Source organism: Uloborus diversus, chromosome 1 (genome assembly GCF_026930045.1).
Source record: "Uloborus diversus isolate 005 chromosome 1, Udiv.v.3.1, whole genome shotgun sequence".
NCBI classification, from domain to species: Eukaryota; Metazoa; Arthropoda; class Arachnida; order Araneae; family Uloboridae; genus Uloborus; species Uloborus diversus.
In genome coordinates this window covers 201,925,493-201,947,739 of record NC_072731.1, presented here as the reverse complement: position 1 = coordinate 201,947,739, position 22,247 = coordinate 201,925,493, and the positions used below count along the sequence as shown (strand labels likewise).

Below are 22,247 nucleotides of genomic sequence, written 5' to 3'. Positions count from 1 at the left end.
ACACTTTTACTTCTTTAATTGAAAAATTTTGTGTCATCGAAAAAAGATACGTGGCTCTTTGTTTAACGACTTCACAAAAAATCGTCCTTAAGTAGAAAGCGTCCTTAAATAGAATGCTTTTAACACTACAGTGGATCATCTGGGACAGAGGCGCAACTAGAAAATATTTTTAGGGGGGGGGGGCAATTTTTTTTTTCACAAGACTATCAGCGTTCTCTACATCAATATATATTTATTATTATTATTAATATTATTTAGTAAAATTCCTTAAAATTGTATAAGTTTTGCAATTTATTCAAACACTGTTGCAAAAACATTAATAGTTCTTATGCCAGAATTGAAAGCACGTTAAGAATAAACTTTAAAGTACTTGAAACAACAGTATGGCGGTAAGATGTTCAAATTAATAAAGGGAAATCAATACTTGTTATTACTTCGTTTACTATATTAATGAAATAAATCAAAATGCACACGAATTTTTATCACCAAAAGCTCTAAACTATTCATATTTTTAAGATCATTCAAGGAAAGAAAAAAAAGGAAGACGTTAAAATGGCATGAAATCACTTAAAAATACAACAAAATAATCAATAAAATCACTTACACTTGATGAATCCTAAATATCCACATTGAATATGTACACTTATAAAAGTGTCTTATTGTATACAGTACAAAGTTTAACGGTCATTGTTTCTTGGTTAATTCTTCAATAAACTCATCTGGTTCTGCATTTATATCTTTGTTGATACAAAGCTGTGCTAATCCATTTAAGCGTTCTTGCATCATTGTGCTTTTTAAACAGGAATTGAGACGGCGTAATGTTGAAACCGATCGCTCCATGGTAGCAGAAGAAATAGGCAGTGTAATGAACGATTAGTTCCTAACTACTAGGGGTGCGACATTGATGTCGATGGTTTGGAAACATCAATGTTTTTGTTAAAACACGACGTTTTTGGACCATCGATGTTTTGGTTTCGATGTTTCTCCGATGTTGATGTTTTTGCATTTTAATCAAAAATTATCATAAAATTTGCTCCAATTTTCTCTCTAGGTAGTTAAGTTTACTTATTGAGTTCCACAAAAAAAAAAATTTTTTTTGCACCCATTTTATAAGATCAATTTTTCTGTGTCGAGGATAACTTTTGGGATGATCACTACAAGATAGTAGAAGATTAACTAGAGAGTGAGGAAGAGGTCAAAGCTATTGGAAGAACCTGACACTGGTAGTCTGGTGCCAGAACTTGCAGTCTGTTTCAAGGCTCCAGTTATTAAACTATAGGAAAATCGTATACGTTACTACGGTGAAAATTATAACTTTAAAAATTTAGAGCTGGTAAAAGTTGCTTTAAAGTATTTGAGAGTGATAATAACTTCTGTTCCATCGGAAAGAGATGTTTCTCTGACTGGTGGGATAGTCTGCGAAAAGAGAAATGCTCTACTGGGGAACAAAGTAAACAAATTTCTTTTTCTCCAAACTGTCAACACCAATATTCGCGGTTACTTATCGATTTCCCCCAACAAGTCGTCCCTCTAGTACTTACAATTTGTGTTTAATTAATAACGAACTGTACAACACATATTTCTTGCTCTTAATAATAATTGTTAGAATTAATTTTGTATTTTTAAAACAATTAGCACGACTTTTTCTCATCATTCAACTGACGGTAAGTGCTATAATACATTTTTTCTTATGTTCTTTTTTGATATAAATTTACTTCTAGTTTTATTCAGTTTGAAAATATTTTCTTATTACTATGACTAGTTTGTATTAATCCGTGCGTGTCTTATTATCAATTTTTGGCTTACTATAATACTGAGATGTTGAGAAATTATTCTTATTAAATTATATTCATGATTTGAGGCTCAGTATTTTCAATATATTCGTCGGGGACGTAATCTTTTGTATTGCTTAAATTAGTGTAGTATATTCAAAAATGTATGTTATATAAGATAAAAAGATCGATGTTTTAAGGTCGATGTATCAATATCATCGATGTTTTAATTTCTAACATCGATGTTTGGGAACATTGATGTTTTGCCATCGATGTCGCACCTCTACTAACTACAGAAAAAATAAATGCCGAAAAGGAGAGAGGGGGAAGTTTTAAATGACCTCTCATCGTCCCTGCTTACTTTGGAACCACTTCGTTTTCTCAAAGCGCATTCATCTTCATTCTAATTATAAAAAAAGAGTATTTTTGAAATTTGTTCAAATTAGCGTTCTGAGGGGGGCACGGGCCCTGTGCCCCCCCCCTGGTTGCGCCCCTGATCTGGGACCGTGAAAAGCCGTCATTAAATAGAGAAAGTCGTTAAATAGAGCATAGTTAAACAGAGAGTCAACTGTATTTACCATCTTACAAGATGTTTTAAGTCTGAAATTAATGTATGGCAGTTTTGAGACTTTGAAACATGCTTGTCTTTCAGAACAAAGTTGTTGATGACACTATACCAGATCTCTTAAAGTAAAAGTTGAAAACAGATATAAGTAAGTTCAATAAACCACCCAAGTTACCAGGGAAATTTTTGTTATTTCCTTTAAAAATAAAAAGTTAGACTACGAATTTTGAAAAGCTTTTATGTAACTACAGCTATTTCAGCAAAAATATTAAACAAATACAAGAGTAGGATTGTAAAGGTAGTTGTAAGGATAACAAAGCGATTTATAATAACTATATTAATAAAGAGCATAAATACATAATTACAGGAGATTTGGGAATTATACAAGTTGCTTCTTTAAAATGTTTAATAGAAAACATTTTAAATAATCAAAATTTTGTCCATAAAGTTATGAAAATAAAAAAGCGCTAATTATAAGAACTTTTGCAAAGAATTGGACATTTTTATCTTAAAACTGGCTTATGAATACAGTTGGCCCTTGAAGGTTTTTTAGAAAGGAAAAAGAAAATTTTAGATGAATTTAGATACAGTTATAATTTTGAGGAAGATCAGCCTAATGCAACACATTATCATAAACAAGATTAAAATAAATAATATTTGTAATATGTGTTGCAGATTGGAGAAGAATGGCCTTCTGCTGCTGGTGACAAATGCAAGTCATACCAGTGTGTAACTGATGAGAAAGGTGAAGCTATTCGCTTAGAGAAAACTACCATCTGTGATGAGATATGCCCAGAGGTAAATATTTTTGAAATGCCAATTTTCTATTGCTTAAGTAATTTAACTCCCTCTCTAATCCAAATTTCTTGTATAATAATATATTGAAGGTTTTTGAAGTAAGTTGAGATTTAGTTTTGCTAAAACAAGGATTCGGTCAAAAACTTTTTTTTCTTTTTCTGCATACTTTTTCTCCACATATTTCAGCAAAAGTAATATTTAAGGTAGATCTTGTATGTAATCTTGCAAAGAGAAACATTAAACCCAACTATGAAAAAGGTGCAGCTTGTGGCTAACATCATTAAGGTCTATTTCTCATACTGTGCTTCCAACCACTGCAGTAGAGTCTACAAAGCTTTCAAATAACTTGTAGCAATCATAAAATAATTATAGAAATTTAAATAAGGTTAACTACAGCCTGCAGGAAGTGACCTTGTTATGTTTTATCACCTATCTGTGGCAGAGTGTTTTGTTCTTTTTCTAACTGCTTTGGATTTTGAATCTCTTTAGAACGTTTGTTATGTTGAAAAAAAAAAAAAATTTTTTTTGATAGCCACTTGCAATGCAAAACTCAAAACTTTATTTACAAAAGTAAACACTTCATTTATAGCCATTATGATTATGACTTTATTTTTGTTTTTGTGTAGAATGCCATCTATGTGAAAGCTTCCCCAGAATCATCGAAATGTTGCGGAATATGCAAAGCTGTAGCCTGTGAAGAAAATGGAATTTTGTATGAGGTAAGAAATGCATAGTTGAGCAAATTTTTTGGAAACAATATTTGTTACTTGATGTGATTGTAATTAGTTAAATTTCTTGCAGCAGCTGCCGCTGAACGTATGTGTCATTTCATAAGCGAAAAGCTTTTAAAACAATAAATTTTTAATGAAGTATATGAGCTGTCACGCGCGAGACAAAATAACAGATTTTTCGTTGAATGGCCCATTAGATAACTCCTCGCCACCTTTGATGTTATACAGTGGACAGATGTGGTAGTACCATATTTGTACACCATGCATAACATAGAAAAAGGTTGAGAAAGCAAAAGAAAGTTAACAGTTTTATTCATATACTAAATGTTTGTTTCATATGCTACATCAATGGTTTGTTTTTCCTCACTAACCTTCATCCTACTAATTTAGGGGAGGGGAAAACTCTGGGATGGTTTTGATATGTTTACTTATTAATTTTTGTTCACTTACTTTCAGGATGGTGCCTCCTGGATATCTGCAACAAAACCTTGCTTTACTGCCACATGTACGGCCAATGAAAATGGAACTCTTATTTCTTATCGCGGAGAAAGTTGTCCAGTGATGCCGGATGATTGCCCTCCTGTATGTTTTTAACTAACATAATTGTTCTCTCTTCAATTGTAACTTAGTTCGCTGTTGTATTTTATTATTTTTTTTTTTTCGCAAAATTAACTTGTAAATGTGATTTATTTTGTAGGAAAATGTTAAAACCGATCCACATGGATGTTGTTCTTATTGCAAGAAGTCAAAGGGTAAGAAAAATTTTAAAATATTGTGCCAGTATTATTTTATATAAATATAAAATAATATTGTTAATTTTAATTATTGTGCTTCTTCCATTGTAACTATTACGTTTCATTGTAAGCAGCTAGAACATATGCAAGTGGGTATGTTAGATGCCATGTGCATTAATCATGATGAGAGAGAATCATAAATCTAATTAGTTTCCGGTAATTAACAAAGTGCATCCAATTAGACGAGGCTGGCATCCGTTCTTTCAAGCGGCATATCTATTGGTGAACAGCCATTACCACTTTTTGTCATCTCGTTTCGCCCCAGACGGAGGCACCTGAGCTCTCGTGATGCAACTACAAAGAGATTAATTTTTCCGAGAGTATTCAAGCCATATAATAATACATGTATGTTGACAATTTTCTGCATTTTGAAAATCCATCGTCTGAAATCAGGTTTGAACCTGTGCATTTGGGCATAAGGGCCTAACCATTGTGCCACTCTGTTAGTGGTGTGCATAAATTAACATACCTGCCAACCTCTCTTTCTAAATGCAGAAGATTTTACATTACATTATTGTTTTACATAATGATAAAATTTAATCAATTATTGAACAAACAAAAATTTTAAAATTAAACAATTATATTCAAAACTGCACCATAGCATTACTGTAAAATAATAATTACAATTTATTTTTTAAAGTAAAAACCAATAAGTTCATAAAAAAGTCCCTAACAATTTTGTAGATTATTTCCTTTCGAAAACAAAGCAAGATTTGATGGATGCAGAGCTCATGTTATAAAAAGGCTCACTCCCGACATGACGTAATTGCTTCGGATACGGCTGAAAATACATTCATTCCAAAGTAGGAGAGCAAAATGCAGAAGATTTGATCCTGTATGTGGGTTAAAATGAAGGAGGGTTGGCAGGTTTAAATTAATCATCAGGTTAGGATACACTATTAGTAAAAAAAAATATTTTTGGATTTAATTTAACTAATGTCCATACCCCCCCCCCCCCCCTCTCTCCGTAACATCATTTGGGCATGAAATGCCACAAATGCATTTCCAAGTGAGTAGCATTAGTCACTCGGAACCTGCTCACTAGTTCCCTGGAGACATTGACTAGCAAAATCACAATAGCAGGCAGATTGGGTAATCTCTAGTAAATAATGGTGCTCTCCTAATAATACTGAAGCTAGTTCATGTTATAAAAGATATGCCAATAAGATGCTTGGGTTTATCAATAGATCTATTTCAAATAAATCTAAAGAAGTTCTTCTGCCCTTATATAGAAGTTTGGTAAGACCCCATTTGGAGTATGCTGTTCAGTTTTGGTCTCCTTATCTTAAGAAAGACATTAATGTATTGGAAAGGGTTCAAAGGCGGGCTACAAGGCTAATAAGTGGACTTTCCCAATTAGATTATGATTCCAGGCTTAGAAGGCTAAAAATGTACAGTCTTGAGCAAAGAAGAGACCGAGGGGACATGATTCAGCTGTTTAAATTTATTAAAACGAAAGATGTTACGGGGCTAAAGTTTAGCACTGAAAACAGGACAAGGGGTCATTATTTTAAGCTATTTAAATCTCAGGCTAACATGGATATTAGGAAAAATTATTATTTTAGCAGGGTAGTGGAACCTTGGAACAGTTTACCGGAAGAGGTGGTAATGAGCAAAGGAGTAGACAGTTTTAAGAGGGCCATTGATCTTCACTGGGGATTGTAAATTGACTGGGACCAGTCTAGCTGGGCCCAGAGCCTGTTGCTGGTCGTCACTTTTGTATTTGTATTTGTATAAGAAATTACTTTTAAATTAAAAAAAAATCGCCTTCAAAAGATACCCAGAAACTAAAAAGCAAAAAATAACTGATTCACTTACATTCTATTTCCTACCCAAACATAGAAATGAAATTTATTTTACAATTCCGGTAAAAAATCAACTAAACTAAACACCGAATTATAAAATAAACACTGATTTAAATTACTATATGATGAATTATTTTAACTACCTAACTAATTATATACGATCTTTTAATTCTTAATAACCTTTTGAAGTCAGGGCCTCCTATAAACAACTACATAACATAACTGACAACCCACTGAATCCTGAATTAAACACTAATTTAACTATACGCGAAATTAGTCTTTAAAACTAAACCTACTGTTACGTTAGGTAGTAGTTTATAGGAGGCCCTGACTTCAAAAGGTTATTAAAAATTAAGAGATCGTATACAATTAGTTAGGTATTTAAAATAATTCATCGTATAGTAGTTTAAATCAGTGTTTATTTTATAATGCAGTGTTTAGTTTAGTTGATTTTTGTACTGAAATTGTAAAATAAATTTCATTTCTATGTTTGGGTAGGAAATAGAATGTAAGTGTAATCAGTTAATTTTTTGCTTTTTAGTTCCTGGGTATTTTTTGAAGGCGTTTTTTTTTTTATTTAAAAGTAATTTATTTTTTGCTTTTAAGTGGTGTAAATAACACCGCGAGCGTCTCGGAGACTTCCGACGACTGTGAAGAAAGGCTTTTTCAAATGCATAACTAATGTACAAAAAAAATTGTCTTCATCATTTGTTCAACTTTATCAAAGTTTGCTTTCCAAAAGCAAATGCACGAGTCACTAAAAAAAAAGAAATCGCTTTAAGTTTAAATTTGTAAAATTGTAAATTTTAGAATTGTAATATTGTAAATTGTAATTTATGTTTCGCAATACGTGTCTTGTAACTCGTGATAAAAGTCGCATGTTTCTTCACATGGCCCCACTATAGACGAAGATTGAAAATTCCACTACAATGAATTTTATGTTTGCTTCAAAGAATCCTTAATTCAAAATTTTCATTATCATTGCTCTTAATAATATATTTTTTTTTACTAATTTCTTTAACTAAAGGTAAAGAAAGTATATAGCTTTGTTTTATGGCCTTTGTTTATCAATGGGTTTTATATTTAATCGTTTGTGAGGGAAATTGCATGTTTTACCCTTAACTTTTCCTTAAAGAACAAATAGGGTAAATCACAGATTTGGAACCTAAGTTAGACCACCCCTAAACAAAACCACCACTAAACAAAAAAAAAGCATAAAAACCGGTTCACTAAGTGAGAGGATATACAAAGTTAATAAAGTACAAATCGATTTAAATGTGAGTATGATATTTGAAGAGTTCCCTCAATTTCATCAAACCTGAACTTGATTAACATTAGACCACCATGGAACTATGCTGTTTCAAACAAAAAAAGACTTTTCCTTATCGGTACAGGCAGGGGCGTGCACAGAAATTTTGGAGCACATCACAAATGACTTTTCCGGGCCCCTCTCCATATTGTTTACCCCACCGTTAGTTACAAAAATATTGGGCCCCTTCCAGGCTCGGGCCTGGGCCAACAGGTGTACCTCCCCCCTCCCTGTGCACGCCCCTGAGTACAGGTGTCTTCGAGTATTTATGGAACATTGTACAAAGGAAAAAAAATCCGACGAGTTCAGAACTTCCTCCTTTTTTTGAAGCCTGCTAATTAATATAACCCTAATTTCAAATTGAACTGGCAGCATCGTGAAATAGTAAATCCAGAATATTGGTCAAACTTCAGAAATCATACACAGTTATAATGTATATTATTAAAGAATATAAATTAAATTGTGTGTGGGGGGGGGGGGTGTTCTGTATTCAATTCCTCCTCAATTGAACACTAAATATATTTAAAAATTGGAATATTAAATAAAGAACTTTATATTTTAATGCCATAATAAAGTTATTTATTAGTAAATAAAATATTGAGGTAATTGATTCAACTATTAAAGTAGCAAAATATATTTAATTTACTGTTTTTGCTACGCAGTAATAAATACATTAGTAACACCTATAATAAAAAATTAACAGGTGGTGCAGCGTTGCAAAAGTTAATCATCCATGTGCCGCAAGAATTATATATCGTTCAAGAGAAAGCCTAAACCTTAAGTGTAAAATACACCAATCACAGCAAAACCACGTGACCGTGACGTATGAAATTTAAAGTTTCTTGGATTTCTCTGGGACCCCTTATCAGATCCAGACCAAATTACAATGGGACCATCTGGGAAGTATACCCTTCAAAACAATTTTTTTTTTTTTTTCAAATCGGTCCAGTAGGGTTGGAATAATTCGAAAACATACATAAAAATCCGCAATACAAAATCATAACCTCCTTTTTTGAAGTTGGTTAAAGATAAGTCTGATAAGGTTTAAGAAACCCCAAAAAGTTCACTATTCTATAAATTATCCATTGATTAGTTTATGAACATACTGCACATTCCAATCAGAAGCTTGACACTCAGATCACTGCTAACGGGAAGATTTAAACATCAGACTATATAAGTAACCAGCAAATGAAGGACAAATTAATTATATTTATTTTTTTAGTCTACAGTTGGATAGAAACAAGAATAATAATTTTTAAGTTTAAAAAATAATTACAACATACCTCAAACACAATAAGCTTCTTGTTTATGTTGTTAACAAAGTTTAAAGAGCAGTACGTGTTTCAAAAGTTTGAACACAAATTATTCATACAGAGAGAGAGAGGGGTTCATCTAATCAAATTTTTCGCAACAGATCACCAACCTAAAATTCGAGCTTGCTCACAAAATAAAGCAATGAATAACTTTTGCACTCATTTTACATCAAAAGGCTTTGAAATCGTTAATTCCATTCAAAAATTTTAATTATGAACTAAACTCAGAGTTAACAGCTAAGCTCTTTTGAAAAATTATATTGTTTATTTTTTCCAGTTACATGCTCTGTTGTACAAGTGCCTATCTATGAAACAAGGGGATACTTCAGCTACGTAGACACAAAGAAAGGAACATGCACTAATGAGCAAGTATTGCCAGACCTGACAAAATGTAGTGGGACCTGTGCAACAGACTCATCCTATTCCAACTGTAAGTTTTTTTTCATTAAATTGTTTTTATTGTCTATTATTTATAATGAAATGTGTCTGACCTGAACTAAAAGTCTGACCATTGATGCGATGGAAAGGCTAACATCCGGTTTACAAGCTGGAATGGGCATGTCTATTTGTTTTCAGGGATGCCAACTTTTGCATATGTATGCTAGCCTCTAAATTAAGAATCACATTGATTTAAACAAAACATGCACATCCAATTTTTAGTTTTCCCCCTCATTCAGATAGATTCAGCTTAGCTGGACATTTGCCAATTCCATGGCAACCGTGGGCAGACACTATCAGCGTGGTTCTGTTCTGAGCCATCAAATGCACTAAGTCTCTGTAGTTAAGAAAAATACACCTAAATGAACAGTTATCATTATTTCAAAGCATAGTGCATAAAATAGTAAGTTCAAATGCAAGACAGTTTACCATCAGCAGGTTCTAAGCTCTGCTTGGCTGGTCCTTATTTGCAATAGCAGTATTAGCCTCATATTTAAAATATATTAATTCCAACCAAAACATTAGCAGTTCCTTTGGAGTTTTAAAGATGCAGAAGTAGGAAAGAATTAAGGTTATTTCTTTATTTATTTTTAACTATGATATTAAATCTGCCCTTGATAAGAACCATTAACCTGTGAGACGCAACAGTTCCTCTCTTATCAGCCCAGCGGCACTTCCCTGCTACACGCTCTGATCCACGCTGACCTCCCAACGTCACATATATGCTTTCTCGAAATGGAACGATTAAATTGAATGTTTCAACCATAATAGATGGCGCTAAATGGCTATAACTTTCATCATATTCGAGTCACGTGGTATTTGACCTTCATGTACAGGCGTCAGTTTCTTGTTTGGGCCTCTCAATAGGATAGATTTATTAATGTAAACAGACAGTGAATAGTTCTGCAGCTCTGCGCATATGATTTATAAGGTCTCCATTGATCTTGTTTATATCTTTGCTGCTTCTTTTTTTTGTTACCGGTAATTGAAAGAGATATACATCTAGCTGAATAAATTATGGGGGAGGGGAGGAAGGTTAAAATATTTTTGCTTATGTGTTCCAGACTATACTTGGATTCCCCGCGAATGATTTAAAGAGGCATTGAAGCTCATGATTATTTTTGAATCCTTTCTAATTTTGTTCTTATTTATTCTTTTTCATTTGGAGACTGGAAAACTACAACAAAATGTTTGGCGAAGCGAGTGAACGGGAATGTTTTCGAGTGCATTATGAAGCTATTTTGAGACTTGTCGCCAGGGAATTTAACTAGTTGAAATTCATTGACACCAAGTCCTTTAATTAAAATTACATTATATACAGATTATTATTGCTACATTTCTTTTTCTTTGATTCTGCACTCACAATGTTTGTAACTTTGTTTTTGTGCGCATATCATTTAGTTTTGTGCGCATAGTTAAATTTTCGTATTCTACTTGTTTTTACTCCCTTCTAATAATGTCATATTCTTTATATTAATAACTAGTAATCAGTAGTACATTGTTTATGCTACTAAAAAATTTGAAGTCATTATTTTGAGATGAATATTTTTGTGAAGTTAGGCTTAACTGCTGTAAATGCTCAGGCCAATGGAGGCGTTCCATTTCGGAACGTTCGGTCCCGTGGCTGCGCTTTGTTTTTTGTGCGCTGGTCCTCAAGGGGTTAAAACAATAGCTACAATATCTTGTTCTTAAATAAATGATTTTTATAAGGTATTGTGGAATAGCTTTTTGAGTAAGTTACATTTTTTAAAAGTAGAACTATGATGTTTTGGATTGAAAAGTTTTCTTTCTATATGTACCTATGTAATTTGGCTGTAGAATTTAGATTTTAGTACAAGTTTTTATATTCATAGATCAGATGTCGTTGTAAACAAAATCACAGATTCTTTAATGTTTCATGGAAAGTTAATTATCCTTTTTTCTACAGTAGTTGGAGACTTCCAAAGTGTGTGTAACTGCTGTTTGCCAACGCTGGTGGAAGATCGAAGCATTTTATTGGACTGCACTGATGGTACACAAGTAGAAAAGATATATAAACAACCATTCTCCTGTCAGTGTTCTTCTTGTTCAGGTCCAGGTAAAAAAGCCCTACTGGAAACATTGAATCAAGTGGAGCCATATTGATGAAATGCTTATGTATCAACTGAAAACCAATTGTACATATTTCCCCAACAAGTATCAAAACAGCACTTATCCTAAAATGCAAATTTAGTGCTTTACTTACCATTTTTCAAAATAAAAATATTTTTAATTGCTTTAAGGTGATTTTGTATATTTAGTGTAATTTCACTCTGTAAGTACATAGGGTATGTAGGAATACAACAACACATTAACCTGGTTGCTTGATTAGCAGTGGTTAGTGCGGCAAGTGAATGTTTTCATATACGACGGACTAACCGATAACTCTATTTGAATAGGCTTGGTCAGTCACCAGTACAAGCAGGTTAACTGGTTGCTCTATTCGAACTTATCTATGGTTATATTACAGGAATATAACGCAAAAAGAATAATAATCAAATTATTTTTTTAAATTTATTTCAATTAAGATATCAGTACATAAATTAAACATGTGCATTTTATGAAACACACAAACATTATATACAATTTAATACATTTTCCTCCAATTGAAGGTTTATACATGGTAAATAGCAAAATACTAAAAGAATATTGTTTGTAAACAGTTACGTTCCAAATCTAAGTTACTTATCTTTGTAGAAACAGTCAGATGATAATTTTAATGTTCTTTAAGAGGATTGCGATGAGATGTTACAGAAATGAAAAAGCACTTAAATTTATTAGAAACAACTTTTAATAATAATACAATCTGCAGGGGTGGAAAAAATGCGCCAAATTTCAATGTCTGATATATCCTGATACAAAAAGGTCAAATTTGCGAGAATGACAAAGCAATAACAAATGCTCAGGCTGAACGTATATAAAACAGCATAGAATGAACATGAATTTAAATCATTAATGTAAAGCCATGTTGGTTTAATGATGATCCTATGTAAAGTAACTTAAAAATTCAGTAATATAATCCAATACAAAATAAGCCCATAATGCCAAAAACAGCCCCTGTTTTTTATTCTATGTATGTTAACAAAGTTTCAATGCATTGAGTTTAATCAATCCAAATCGACTAGTTTAAAACTGAACTAAGAAAATATCAAGGAGTGAGCTAATGTGACCTATTTAACACTACACAAAGCTATTGACCGGCTATTTTATATTCAGGTTCCCATGAAACTATTAATTAGGACTTTCATTGTTACAGTACAATTTATAATTAAACCAGAAAAAAATCTATGAAATATTTTCCCATTTTCATCTCAAATAGGGGTCACATAAAAAATTTAGTTGTAATGCATGTTAACCTAGGAGCTTCTGACTATGCTCAAAACTTAGTTGATTTACTTAAAAGGGCAATTCCATTGTGTCGGATGTAGAATTTGCACAAATATATATTCATATTTTTCACAGTTTAAATAGATGAACTGGACCATTTTCCCCCAATACTTTACATCTAGGAAAAATTAAAAACCTATGGAATTTTTTAGAGAACTTTTAATATTAAAAATAAAAACCTCATGGTGTCGGACACCGCTTCCGCTGAAAAAACTAAAGATTCAGCTCACTGAACTGTTTTCTTTTTTTTTTTTAATTACTTAAGTGTTTAAGTAAAGCTGAATTATGAATATTCTTTTTCAACAGGGATAAAACATGGAAATTCATTTTTCATAGTGAAAAATTTTGCAAAAATCAGAAAATGCTGCAAATTAATCATACTGGGAATTTTTCCAGTTTTGCGCCTTTTTTAAATACATTTTAGGAATCACATTAGTCAATTTAATTATTAAAGTATCCATAAACACTAATGACTTATTCAATGCTTGGCACATTCATTGCCACTCTGCTCTATTGATTTATGTCACTTTAAGCACTAATATTTCACATTCATTAAATTTTTAATTATTTTCCCCAAATTAATAATATGAAAAACAAATGAAAATAATTTAGTTATTGTAGTGTAAAATTTATACTTTTTAAATCAACAAGTATTGAGTTCTTCGAGTTTCATGCAACAGCTTTATTCATTACCATTTGCAAAATTTGGCAAGAATGCAAATTTTTCACTGAAATTGAATGCGTCAAGATTAACCATTATTTTCTACTAGCTGATAAATGCATTCTTGATTTTAATTTATAGATTCACATTCCCACATAGAATCACACAAAAATCCTGAATAAATTTAGCGTACCTTTAAAAACAATGGAGTTTTTTTCATTATTATTATTATTTTTTTTTTTTTTTTTTTGAAGTTAATATGTATTTGTCTCTAAGGCTTTAAAAATATGCTTTAAACATTTTCATTTCATGCAAATTTTTAGCCAAATTATGACATTACAATTTTCTTCACATGTACCCTACAAATATAAATCTACTAGCTGTGTCACCCAGCTTTGCGCATTCTACTTCTAAAATAAAAGTTATGTCAAATGACGTGTGGCAACAATTAAGCTTCAATTAGAGTAAAAAAAATAATGTAAAATTTCTCGTCAAAATAATCAAAATGGCAAATCAAAAATTCCCCGAATAATCAAAAGGGGAAATTATTTACCTCAAAACAAAAACAAAATGTTATTTAGTCACAGTCAAGAAAAAAAAAAGTGGCAACCTTCTGAATGGTTCTATTCATGCTAATTTAAAATGAGATTGCGCAAACGAATGAAAATGCTGTTCCATTAGGGCTTAAAATGCTTTTAACCTTTTTCCCCAATGATTTTTGCAGCCTTTTTTTTTTTTTGAAATTTGACCTGAATGGGGAAAATTAGATAATTTTTTAGAATAGAAAGAGCCATTTTCTTGGGCCCTTAAAATTAAAAATTCGAACGATTCTGTACTTTCTTTACGTTTGCCCCCCCCCCCCCCCCCATATTCGTCTTGGTTGCCCAACTACCTCCCAGCCAAATTTGGTCGAGATCCAACATAAACTAGATTTGCATAGGGAATATACATACCCATATATTCTGTTTTATTTATACAGATTAATCTAACACTAAAGTACTAAGTACAGAAAATATATATATATCAGCATATAAAAAAAGTGCTGATATAAGCAGCATATAATACAAACAATTCACAAGAATAAAAAGCACATTTATCCCAAGTTTCAACAATTGATAAGATTATCATAACAATTTTGTACTTTTAATCTTTTTATCTAGAATCCGACATTTTCACCCCTTAAAATATATATATATATATATATATATATATATATATATATATATATATATATATATATATATATATATATATATATATATATATATATATATATATTTAAAGACAAAATATTTACATTATGCAACAGTAAAAATGAAAATGCTGTCAATGCACGGAAAATGTTAAAATTGTGTAATCCTCAGCAGCAAATCTAAATCTAAATAAAATATTCAAAGAATTCTAAATAAAATAAATCTAAAGCCTTTCACTTATTTAGATTTTTTAAAAAATTTAATGGGAAAATTTAGGCCTGGAAATGCTTAAAATGTACATGACTAGAAATACAGTTGTCTTATTCTGTATCAATAATACAAAATGAAAAAAAGTGTGCAGTGATTGCATTGATGTTTGCAATTGATACAATTTCAAACAACAAAATTGTTTTTGTGAAAACACGAGTTGTAGCTTGCACAAGCAAAATCGTTTTGATTTTATTAGTGTAACCTCTTTATATTATGCCTCATTATTCTGCAGAATTGGCAGTGTTGCCAAGAGCCAAGGCCCTTGTCAGATAAATCGCTGGCCATCCTTCCGCCATAAAACTTAAACTACACTGGGCTCCTAGTTTCCGACTAGGCTGACATGATCTCTTGTCGGCCCCGAGAATTGGTTACAAATAACATCATACTTTGATCTACGTTATAAATTTAAAGTAAAAATGCTGTTTTCTTTCAAGCGAAAAATCTACATAATCTCATTTAGTGTCAAACGTTATTAACTACAATATCTACTTCTGCATTTTAAGCGATCTTTGTTTACAGTAAAATGCACAATACTCAGCCTCTATTCTAAGTTTTTACTACTGTATTCAGCCACACTTATTGTTGCTTTTTGAAAACAGTACCCATCAAGACAGACAAATTCTACAAAGCCAGATTCTTTGCTTGGAGTGCATTAAATATCCTTCAAAAAAACTGCATCTGTACAACCTATGGTATTCAAGAAAAATAGAGGGATAGAATACAGTTTTTGGGAAATGCAGCTTCTGGATCATCAACGTTTAATAATGTATTTCAGCCTAAATAATTAAATCCTTCGTTGGGAACAGAATTTTCGTAACATCAGGGTTCATACCCTTTGGGCAGAAAAAAATTCAAGCACTTTTCAAGTACTTTTCAAGGTAAAAAATTTTGTTTTCAAGGCAATATCATAAATTTGTACTAAAAATATTGTATGCAGATTTCATTTGCTACAAACACATAGAAATAAGGCAATAATACAAAAAAGTATAGGAAAACAAAATTGCTTTTTCTACAATGAGAGACGCTTTGATGAAAGATCTACTGCGTTGAAAGTTTTTCTGAAAATGTTTGAAAAGTTTTGTCATAAAGAGAAGCAGATACCAAGAGGTTTAATTTTGAGGTTTTTCAAAGGTTGCAGCAGTCAGAGGTTTGTATATTTTCTAGAATCAGCAAATTAATACTTTAAAAAAAAACCCTTTCATAAGTGCTTTTAACTTTTATGGGAAGAAACTAAAATACCCAAGTTCAATGGCATTGCCAGAGAGGAGTTTTTAAAGTCACTCCCCCCCCTCCCCTCCGTTTCAACATTTATTTCCAATATCTATACAGTGGTTTATTACAATATAAGGGCGGTTAGGACAAAAACACTACCCAGAAAGTTATTTCAGTTTGCACTATTAAGTTCTAAAAATATTAGGTTTGCAAATCATTTATAAGTATGCAAATCAATTATTCGTATGTATTTATTACAGACCCCGAAGTGGTTTTTTGAGGGGGAAAAGTAGGAAATAAGGAATTAAAAATTAAAAAAGTAGGAAAAGTAGGAAAAAAATCACTTAAAAAAGTAGGAAAAAATAGGAACAGATAGGACTACACACACACGTTAAAACGATTGACAATCATTAGTATGAAAGACAAACTGGTGGAAAAAAAGATATTAATTACAAAAATATGAAAGTAAAATCTAAACAAAGAAACAAATTGCACCTATATAGTAATACAACTTTTAAGTGTGAAAAAATAAAATGCAATATAGCAATCGCAAAAAAAAAAAGAAAAAAAACATTAAAAATAATAAATTTCCTATTTTGGTACTATAAAACCATTTTTGTTAAATATTTGTATTGTCAAAAACGAAAATATTGAGAGCATCCATTTATCGTTTAAAAATACTAACACTTTCAGCTCCTGTTATCATAAACTATGACACAAAAGCAAAGCAAATATTAAATTAGTTTTAGTTAAAAATAATCAGCAACTGACATGCATTCTTGCATAAACAGAGGCAGATGTTTGAATTTGAAAAAACAAAAAAAAAAAAAGAGGAAAATGACTGAAAATGCAGAACTAAAATAAATGTGTTGTTAAGTATGGGACATAAAATTTATAATAAAATAATTAAACTAAATAAATAACGAAATAAGTCAACTAAAGGGTTTCTACTAGGTTATGTATTTTTAGCATTCAACATACATTTTTGTTTGAGGCATGTCATTTATGGGGGTCAATTTTCAATTTCTCCCCTCCCTGGCTTTGGAAAACTAATGCTTAGCTACACAAGTTTGTGCGTTTTTTGTAAAGAAAAATAGAGGGAAAGGTATCTGGTATATGAGGGGAAAAAAAGGCTATATTATAAACACAAACATAGATATAAACTTTGGAAGATGTTTGAAATATCTGTTGCTTGCATAAAGGCACATAGCATTGTACTTTTCTTTCACATTTTTTTATCGAAAAACCCAGAGAGGGGGGGGGGAGGGTAACCAAACTAATAAATAAAAACTAAGGGAAAATCAAGAATTAATTCATTATTATTGAAATAGCATGGTGATTGAATTTATTTATTTATTTTAATAAAAGAAGAAAATCTTTTCTAAATCATTCATTACTTGAACCTTAAAAGATAACAAATGCAGAACTTGATCAGAACCATGAATATTGATGACTAATTTCACTCTCTAAATTAAATTAGGATAAAATTCAAGATGCATTGCCAAACAAAACAATAAATAACTTTTGCTTTTGTGATGAACATTTTAATATTTACTTAAACAAAACAAAAAAAAATCTTTACAGTAAAATTACCATTTTTTATTTTATTTTATTCATGAATTTTATTATTATTTTTTTTAAATTAATTTATTTCTGGTAGTTTATATATTTGGGAATTGATTTTTGCAACTTAAGAATAATAATAATAATAATAATAATAATAATGATTCCTTGCACTTTCAAGGTTTTCAAGTAAATTTTCAAAATTCCGCACCCCCAACCACTTTTTTTTTCTTTGAATTTTTGAATACCCTGTATTCTCCTTGTTTCTTCAGGCTTCCCTGTGGCATGATTATTTTGTAATAGCTGGACTTTTTCTGTCTTGATGGGACACTATATTAAATGCAATTCATTAAACTATCTATTTTTTGAAAGCATATACATAAAGCAAAAATAAAAATAAACATTAATTTTTTAACAATTTTTAAATCTTTTAAATATAAAAACCACCAACGTCACAGTACACACCATTGAAAAGTAATTCTTTTAAAAACAAATGCATCGAACATTACATAATGTCTACAAATGTAAAGAAGTTAGACACAGAATTCAACAATATTTAATGGAAATCTCATTACCTTGTTATATATTTTACTAAAAAAAATATATTCAAGTAATTCAACACTGCAAAAGCACAGGTACATCATTCAATTTTTCATGGTTTATACTTAGATCTACAGCATACGTATTTGTTTCTTCACTTAAAGATTTACATGCGCTATCAATATCACTTTGAATTTCTAGCCATTCTTCATCTTCTTCATAATCGCTATTAAAATCCGCTTCTATTACATTACCGGAATCATCATTTTTGGCACACAAAGGTATATTTACAGAAAGAGAACATGTTTCTACACATTTTGAGGAATCTAAACTTTTTGATAGATTTAAACAGCAATCAGACACTGAAAGGTAACATGAATCATCAGTCACTGAAAGAGCATTTTTGAGGACATCATTTTCAGTTTCCCGAATGAGATAGCTTTCATTATTAGGACCAGGAAAATTGTCCAATTTTTCTCGAGTACAGTTTTGATTAAAGGTACTTCTATCAAGGTTTACACTGTGAGGAGATTCAATTGGAGAAATGGCTTGTTCTCCATGTAAAGAATGCTCATTTGGTAATCTATCTATCTCATTACTGAGTAAAATAGTGTCATAACCTCCACCAAGCTTTTGGTGTTCAAGGTTACATAATTTATTCTCTGGTAAAGTTGAAGAAAGCATATTTGAGACAACTGAACAATTTTCAAAATTTCTGTTACAGTCAATTTTATTAATGGGAGTGTTTTTTGCAGAAGTTGAAAGTTCACATGTGCTGCCATTACTCACAGAAAAATTTGAAATTTTGTCATCCATTCCTGGTTTGGTACACAATTCTGTGGACTTAGAAGAACTTGTTTGCTCTTTGTTCAAAGAATAATCGATTGTCCCAGAATCTGACGTAACCTGTTCAATAACATTACCATTAAGTTTATCATGTCTAAAGTGAATCAATCTCTCTTCAAATGAAGATAATTTTTTATGTAGACCTGCAACATCAGGATCATTTCCAAAATGTTTGCTACTGTCCTCTTTGGAACTGCAAGTTTTATAAACTTGACTTGGAAAATCAGCAACATTTTGATCCAAGTTGTTGTTATTAGCTTCTGTCTCAGCAACCAAATTTAAAGGCTGAAGAGGATAATCAGTTTCTTGTTCATTGAGAAGACACCCTCCCAGAAAATTATTTTTTCCATCATTATTATTTTCTTCAATTAATTTAACATGTTTGGAAGAATACTCAATTCTTTCATTCTCCTTAAGTGAATAATATTCCCCATTTTCAATTGCTTTGCCAGTTTTTTTGATCCAAAATGCTACTATTAAACGACACAGCAGACTGGACACAATGATCATTGCGCTCTTCATGCACTCTAACAGAGCCTTTGTTTTGCTCTTCGTGTGTAGGGGAACAGAAATTTTTATTTTCAACTCCAAAAAATAATTTTTCATTAATGTTACTTTTTTGCAATGCTACAGTTTTAAAACTATACTTTGATTTTGCTTCTAATGAAATTCTCTTATTTTTCACATTATTGACCTCACAGGCTTCAAGCATCCCAGATGTATCTTCCAAATACACAAGTTCAGTATCATCAGATGAATAAGAGGCACTCACAATATCATCATTTAAATCATATAATTCAGTACCATACTCGCTCTCCACCTCATTTACAATTTCTGTTACGTAGTTGTCTTCTCCACCCTTCAATTCACAACACACTTGGAGTTTTGGCATATCCAAATCCTCATACTTGGCTTTGTTTTCATCTCTCTCACGTTCTACCTCAAGCAATGGAATAGTGGCTGTTTCGTTTTGCAATAGTAGGTTTTCGACAGACAAGTTATCAACCAAAACAGGAGGTGGGATCAATACATTACTGGAGACATTCTGTTTTAATTCATTAGTATTTTTGCCATTATTGCTGTATTCGTTGTCAGTTAGCAAAATGTTATTCCTGGACTGATTATTCACTTCTTCAGCAGCAAATTGGTGTGGATGGTTTGAAAGAGCTAAGCCATCTTCCATATTTGAACTTAAAAAGTTTACTAAATTTTTTTCATCTGTATTATTTTGAAATATAATTTCAGATTCTCTTTCAGCCATAGGAATTGACGATTCTTTTTGTATATTATTACTCTTGGTTGTTTGAATTAAGACTTGGTTCTGGATTTCTTTAAATAGCATTGGAATATTATTAGCAGAAACAATACCTAAAGAGTTTGTGACCCGATTTTCCACGCATTCTGTGCAATTGCTTATAGCCTCAAATAGGTTTCCTTTGATTTCTTTTGCATCTGAAAAAGTTGATGCACCAGTGATACCTTTTTGAACACTTTCAAGTTCATTCGCATATCTTTCATTATGAACCTTATCAACAAAACATGGTGAGTCTTCAAGGTTGCAATTGACTGAAAATAACTTGGCATCATTGGTCATTTGCATTTCCATTCCAATACAGTTTTTGGGAAATGCAGCTTCTGGATCATCAACTTTTAGTAATGTATTACAGCCTAAATAATTAAATCCTTCGTTGGGAACATAATTTTCGTAACATACAAAAGCATCAACTGATTTTTTGCCCAGTTCATTAGCACTAAGAGCTTCTACACTATGCTCAAAAGGGTCACAGAAGTAAACATTCTCTAACAGTGGTTCTGTAACAACTGTGCCAGAATTCAATGTTTTATTGTCTGCAATGCATGTAGTCAATATGTTTGATACTTCTGTAGCCATGTTAGTTGTGTCTATGAGATGACATTGCTCTTTGGGAGCATGAAATGATAAAGGTTCACTTTCGGTGAAATTCAAAGATTCTTTGCACAATAAGTCAACATCATGAAAGGCTCCAGACATTTTTTGCTCACAGAATCCTTCAATAGCTGGATCTTTACCGTTGGATTCAGCAACAGCAGAATGTTCTGTAAAACCTTGGATATTAGCATTTTGCAATGTCATTAACTGTTTTTCTGTATCTAAAGCATGGGCAAATAATTGCTTTTCTTTATAAAGAATGGGTTTTTCTTGGGTTTTTGAGAAAGGTGAATTCAGCTTAGGATTACTCTGTTCAGTACTTAAATACAGTTTTTCTTTTATTGGAGCTTGAAAATTATTGAAGTCCATGTTTTTCCCAAAACGGCTGAACTGTGGAACACTGTAGAATAAAAAATATATATAAACAGATAATAGTATCAGATTACATAAATTATCCACACAATAAAATATATAACTAATCTAATATCCATACAATAAATATATAACTAAAATTATGCCTATATTTAAATTAATAATTTATTATGTTTAAATTTTGTTTTAATCATCTGAGCTCAGGATGGTAGAACATTTGTACCAAAAGCATTTTGAACTCAAATGACAGAGACTAAAACTTTGTCAGCCTGAAAACCAGTGATTTCTCTAGAACTCCTAATATTTCAAACGATTGCCACATCAACAGACAACATTTCAACAAGGCTTTTCCCTCGCCCCTCCCCACGTCATAAAAAATTTGATACAAATGCAATATAAGCCTTAAACAGTAGCCACCAAAGCAGCAATTTCTGAAATTAAAGAAAACAGTCCGTTTCTTTTTCTTTTTTTTTTTTTTTTTTAATATGCACCAAATATATCTGTAAATGTGCAAAACAAAACTCTCCATAAGCAAAACATTTCTTACAGATAAAATGCACATTTAACATTAGAAATCATCAAAACGCAAAAAAGGATCCGATGCAATTGGGATCTTTTGTAATTTAATGCAATAAAAGTTTTTAAGTGTATTAAGATTTATGAAGAAAATGTTTGTTTTATTTTTTATTCTTGGTATATCAAAACTATTTCTTCAATATTTTAGTATTTCAAACTGGAATCAGGGTTTGAC

The 22,247-nt window shown here is 31.4% G+C and overlaps 1 protein-coding gene across 1 annotated transcript in view; it reads left to right on the top strand.

The window, feature by feature from the left end:
* The window catches only part of LOC129218171 (hemocytin-like), a 123,144-nt gene extending 111,368 nt beyond the window's left edge, over positions 1–11,776 (top strand). Inside the window, exons 46-51 of the mRNA XM_054852388.1 lie at positions 3,013–3,135; positions 3,762–3,854; positions 4,323–4,448; positions 4,564–4,618; positions 9,365–9,517; positions 11,453–11,776. Coding sequence (XP_054708363.1) covers positions 3,013–3,135; positions 3,762–3,854; positions 4,323–4,448; positions 4,564–4,618; positions 9,365–9,517; positions 11,453–11,649 — 747 coding nt within the window. The 3' untranslated portion in view covers positions 11,650–11,776. The remainder of the gene's footprint in view (positions 1–3,012; positions 3,136–3,761; positions 3,855–4,322; positions 4,449–4,563; positions 4,619–9,364; positions 9,518–11,452) is intronic.
* The last annotated feature ends 10,471 nt before the right edge of the window (positions 11,777–22,247 follow it).